General features: G+C 42.6%; 1 protein-coding gene across 1 annotated transcript in view; it reads right to left on the bottom strand.

The window, feature by feature from the left end:
* Nucleotides 1-370, bottom strand: part of SRI (sorcin) — an 8,713-nt gene extending 8,343 nt beyond the window's left edge. Inside the window, exon 1 of the mRNA XM_026843587.1 lies at nucleotides 308-370. Coding sequence (XP_026699388.1) covers nucleotides 308-355 — 48 coding nt within the window. The 5' untranslated portion in view covers nucleotides 356-370. The remainder of the gene's footprint in view (nucleotides 1-307) is intronic.
* Nucleotides 371-5,597: the final 5,227 nt, after the last annotated feature.

The raw sequence follows: 5,597 nt of genomic DNA, 5'->3' as shown, positions 1-5,597 counted from the left end.
AGCTGGCGGAGGTGGGAGCCGCTGCGGGCCGACCGCGGCGCCGGGCAGCGGAGCGGGGCCCTGGCACAGCCCGAGCACCCCTGACGCCCAGCGGAGCAGCAGGCCGCGCGACAGCGGTCGTCTGTGTCGCGCCGTTACCCACTGAGGCGTTTGGAAAGCACTGGAAATGTTCACCCGTGAATCGCCAGTGTTGATGTCAGGTTATTTCAAAATCGCCCATTCGTGATTTATAAGCAGGGCATAATGCCCGTAAACTCTTCAGTAGTTTGTGCATGGGTATTGCGTGTATCACAGAATGCATCCTGACGTGAAACGTCCTCTTCTGGTGCTGTAGCTTTCTCTTCAAAGTCTGCATACGTATCTGTGGTCCCACAGAAGGAGAAAACAAGTCTGTAAGTCCAAATTCTGGAGCAGGAGGGAGGGGTGAATGCCAGTGTCTGCTGGAGCTAGGAAGCCCTTTTGTGCTGTTTCTCACTGGCAGTGCTCAGTCTGGGGCCACTCTGGTGGTTTTGGTGATTAGTTGGAGGAGCCTCGGCTTTGACTCAACAGCCTACTACAGGCTGGAGGAACTCGCTGGTACAACCCGTGCTTTTGACTTACTAGCTCTTAATTCGCTTCAATACCTCAGGAAGCGAGAACAGCTGAAATGGCCACAGCTTGGTGTGATCTGGACTGTTTATTTGCAAAACATAAGAACTTCCTCATGTTGAGACGTATTTAATTAAGTTGCAAGTGGATGAGAAATTATTTGCTAGAATCTGTATGCCTGAAACAAATCAGATGGAGACCTTGCAGGGTGAATGGTCTGCTGTCAGAAATATGGAAGTATAACATTTTGGTTTTTGTTTGTAAGAGTAATTTCTGAAGACGTTTATAAATTTGTGTGGGACCTTATCCATTTAATCTCACTAGTTTATAGTAAACTTTTCATTAAGAGTGAGTCACCCTTCTCAGCATCTATTATCCAGTGAACAGGGCTTTCAGGTAGTATCTATACAGCATATATTTTTATTATTTCAGTACCAATTACACTGATAATGTTCATAGGTGCTAGAAACATGAAAAGAAGTACTGTGGTGTTCTGTGAAATTAACATTCAGTACAGTTGCCAAATGAGACAAATTATTTAATACCTTCATCACACGGGATTCAGCCTCTTTAAAAAGCCCATCTTTTCAGGGCAGCTGAGAAACAAAGTAGCTAATCTGGCTAGTTTTTTCCACTTAAGAAATCATAGACTCACAGAATGGTTTGGGTTGGAAGGGACCTCAAAGATCATCTCTTTCCACCCCCCTGCCATGGGCAGGGACACCTCCCACTAGACCAGGTTGCTCAAAGCCCCGTCCAACCTGGCCTTGAACACTGCCAGGGAGGGGGCAGCCACAGCTTCTCTGGGCAACCTGTGCCAGTGTCTCACCACCCTCACAGGAAAGAACTTCTTCCTTATAGCTGATCTAAATCTACCTTCTTTCAGTTTAAAACCATTACCCCTCATCTTATCACTGCATTCCCTGCTAAAAAGTCCCTCCCCATCTTTCCTGTAGCCCCCTTTGAGTACTGGAAGGCCACAATAAGGTCTCCCTGGAGCCTTTTCTTCTTTAGGCTGAACAACTCCAACTCTCTCAGTCTGTCCTCACAGGGGAGGTGGCTCCAGCCCCCTGATCATCTTTGTGGCCTCCTCTGGACCCCGCTCAAGCAGGTCCACGTCCTTATGTTGGGGGCCCCAGAGCTGGATGCAGCACTCCAGGTGGGGTCACACCAGAGCAGAGTAGAGGCGGAGAATCTCCACCCTCAACCTTGCTGGCCACAGTTCTCTTGATGCAGCCCAGGATACAGTTGGCTTTCTGGGCTGTGAGTGCACATTGCTGGCTCATAGTTTTCCATCCACTACTACTCCTGAGTCCTTCTCCACAGGGCTGCTCTCAATCCACTCATCACCCAGCCTGTATTTGTGCTTGGGATTGCCCCAACCCATGTGCAGGACCTTGCACTTGGCCTTCTTGAACTTCATGAGGTTCACACGAGCCCACCTCTCCAGCCTGTCCAGGTCCCTCTGGATGGCACATCCCTTCCCTCCAGCGTGTTGACCGCACCACAAAGCCTGGTGTCATTAGCAAAACTGAGGGTGCACTCAGCAATAGCTATCTCACAAGAGTATTTGAATAAGAGTCTGTTGATATCAAACTCTGCAGCAGTCTAATAGTTTTGTTTACCAGGCTTAATCATGTGTAGTTATTTGAGACACTGTGCTGAACCTTGTTAGACTACATGTATCAATGTCTGGGCAAGAAACCTTCCTAATTAAAATAGGATTTAGATACAGTGATAAAAATATTAAAGTCTGTAAAGATTGAAAATAGGTGACAAAGAATATAAGTGATAAGATTTGAAGGGTTATACACTGATAAGCAAAATGTCAAATAGTATAAATGTATTGCCAATATCTTAAAGATAATAGGAAGGAATTTTTAACAGCTCTAGTAAGAAAAAAAACAGATAAGATTCACACCAATTGGTAGATAAAGATAATAAAACTGTACAGCTGTAGCTGTATAGAAAAGGTAGACTTGTTTCTTAAGTTTGGTTTGGGTTTTTTTTGTACTTGAACTCGGCATAAACACCTAGTCATCCCCCATTTGCAGTGCTTCTACTGAGACTACTGGTAATGAACACTGCATTAAATAGTTAGGCATTTTGTATGCACTGGTGCATTTGTTTATTCAGTTTTTATCCGACAAAGAGGAAGGCTGCAAAGGAAGGCTGTTGGAGATTGACAAGTATACATCTGCCTTCTCAAGGGCTACTGAGCTATGGTAACCTTTTAAGTTACAATAAGATAATCACATTAGAAATACACCAGTAAGAAATCTGTGTAGAATAAATAGTTACTGATTTTGCAGATCCCAAAGAGTATGTAATCCCTCTAGTGGGAAGACTGAAGTCAAGCAGCACAGAATGCTAGTACTATTGCCTTTTTTTGAGATAATGCAGTATATTTTCCTAAGACCTAAATAAAATAATTTTGTTTAGAAAATGAAAGTTATATGTGCAGTCTACATTCCATAGCTTTTGCTAGATTCTTTGTAATAGAATGTTAAGAAAGAATTCAAAACGGAGCTACAGTTGCAGCATCGCTGCCTTGATCTGATCACAAGTCACATTCATTGTACGTACCATGCTTCCTCAGAATGAACAAAGGCTAGCATAAACCCAGTACAAGTCACACACTTTCTGCTTGCCTGTCTTCCCTCCCTCTGTCCCACTAAGTCTGGGTACATTTAACCCTGTCATGAGTTCGCATATGATGTGGGAATTCAGCCACCCTGAACTGAAAGCCTTGAGCCGCACCGTGCTCAATCTGATGTACCATCTCATCCGATGTAGTGGCTAGGAGCTGGGTGGCAGTGTGCTGAGGCATCATGCTTTCCTGGCAAGTGGGCATGGAATTTGTGCTTTCCAGAACTGCAATAAAAGAAGCTAGGGAGGAGATAGAATTAAAGTGTGACGTTTGAACTAAATAAAGTGTTTATTTGGCACCTGAGGGGATAAAAATTTGAGAATAAGTGTATTACTTAAGGAGGGTAAAAAAAAAAAATCTCCTTACCCTTTTAATTGCCATAACTTGGGAAGAAGCATAAGTTCAAACATTGGAAAGGTGAATACTGTACAGACTCGAAGCCTTTAATGTAATGCCTCACTTGGTGCCCAGAATGAATGGTGCTCCATTGTTCTGCTGATTTTTCTTCTCTTTGACACCACCCTTTCTTTTTCTGTTTACTGCACATTATTTATGTTCAGTGCTGCAGCCAGTTGTTTTGTACAAGGGTTTTCTGTAATAGCCAAGTTTTATTTTGGAATCATCAAATAATATACTTGCAAGGGTAGGGAATAGGGGGGAGGAATTTCTTTATAGGTAAAGAGAGTAGAGAGATTAAAATTTTCTATAAATTTTGATTTTCCAGTTTGAGCTACCTTAATTTTCTGCAACCCTGGATGACTTCCAGACTTACTTTTCCCTCCAAGCTCTTTTAACAGGTGGTTCAGTGCTGACCAAATTCCTTACTCCACAGTCCTTTCCTTCTTTGTTTCCTCTGTATTCAGCATTGTGGGAATTCTTCATCATTCACTGGGCATCAGCAAGAATATCACTTGAAGGCCTAAGACAAGATAACCTTAATTGTGGATGGTGCAGCTAGTGAGGTTTTGGTATTCAGATTTTTGAGGCTAACAATCAGCTTTTATTCAATGCAGTACAATAGCACAGTTTACTACATCATTTTCATTATAAATACAGCAGTTTGTGCATTCCCCAGGCATGAGTTCTTTACAGAACTGAAGTTACAATGCACTTTTTCAGTAACAACATTAATTTCTAAGATCTTGCAGCTTGCAGCCGGATGGTTCCCAAGATGGTCTTTAGCTGAAGTTATAATTACAGTATAAAGATATCTGAAGATAACAGTGATACATGCCTGTGACTTGGAAAAGACATTTACAACTCTGTTTACTTTGCATGTCACTTTACAACTATCTTTATTCCTGTACCTAATTCAGCACTTTCAGTACTGAAACTTTGGATCATTTAAAACAGATTGATGAACAAGTCATGCAAGCTCCTTTAATCCTTTGGTTGAATTACATGGGATCAGGATCCAGGTGTGATGTTTTCACCAGACTGAAGTTAGAGTATGAAAATGAACTGTGTATAAATGATTGCAGCACAGAACAAGTTCAGCAATAAGGCATTTGATTCCCTCTGTACAGCACTTTTTGCAATCATATGTGTCAGTGTATATGTTCTGATATATATATTATGCTACTTCACCTTCTGATAGGGTGTACTGGCTGGAAGATAAGCATCAGCTTGTAAAACTCCCAGGTGCAGATGGAAAGAAACTGCTGAGAAGTCTGGTTATTCTTAAGCAGGGTTATGGGTATCCAGCTACAAGATATTTCTGGTTCCACTCCCTATTTTCTGAATGAGTTCATTAAAACCTGTGTCTGTCTGATGAAAAAATGGACAAATAGTCCAGGAGGCCAAGTGTGCAGTGCATAATCTGTGGGCTAAAGAAAAAGGTCCTACTTATTTGTTCTCTTGATTAAATTTTCAGTTGCACAGTGGTTTTAATATGTGAGCTGAAGCATGTTGTTTTACAAAATTTCCTTCAGCTAGGCATTTAAAGGATGGCTTGTTCTTAGGTAGCCTAAAACTAATTTCTGCCACTTTGTGGGTGAATCCTTGTCACGTCCCGTTCAGATGAGGGGGACAAGTGACTCAGATTCGCAAATCTCCAATTGGAGCGGACAACAAGTCTCCAAGTTCAAGCATTTATTAACTACCTACAATGTACTAATTGAACACACAGTAATTGGCTAAGTACAGAGCAAGTTGTGGTGAGCAATATAATATGCTTTGCATTTCTTAATAGAAAAAGGAAAAGAGGGAGATAAGAGGGAATGGGGAAATACAGATCACTGATCTGGGTTCCTGCGCTCATCCCGCTGGTGAGGGTTCCAGGAGACTGCCGTCTTTTTTGCTGGCATCCGTCGTCTTCGCTTCGCTGCTCTCTCCAGATAGCCGGGGGTGGGTGGGGGTG

Source organism: Athene cunicularia (assembly GCF_003259725.1).
Source record: "Athene cunicularia isolate RWA chromosome 2 unlocalized genomic scaffold, athCun1 chr2_part1, whole genome shotgun sequence".
NCBI lineage: Eukaryota > Metazoa > Chordata > Aves > Strigiformes > Strigidae > Athene > Athene cunicularia.
The sequence above is the reverse complement of the archived record's forward strand: the minus strand, read 5'-3'. Positions and strand labels throughout refer to the sequence as shown.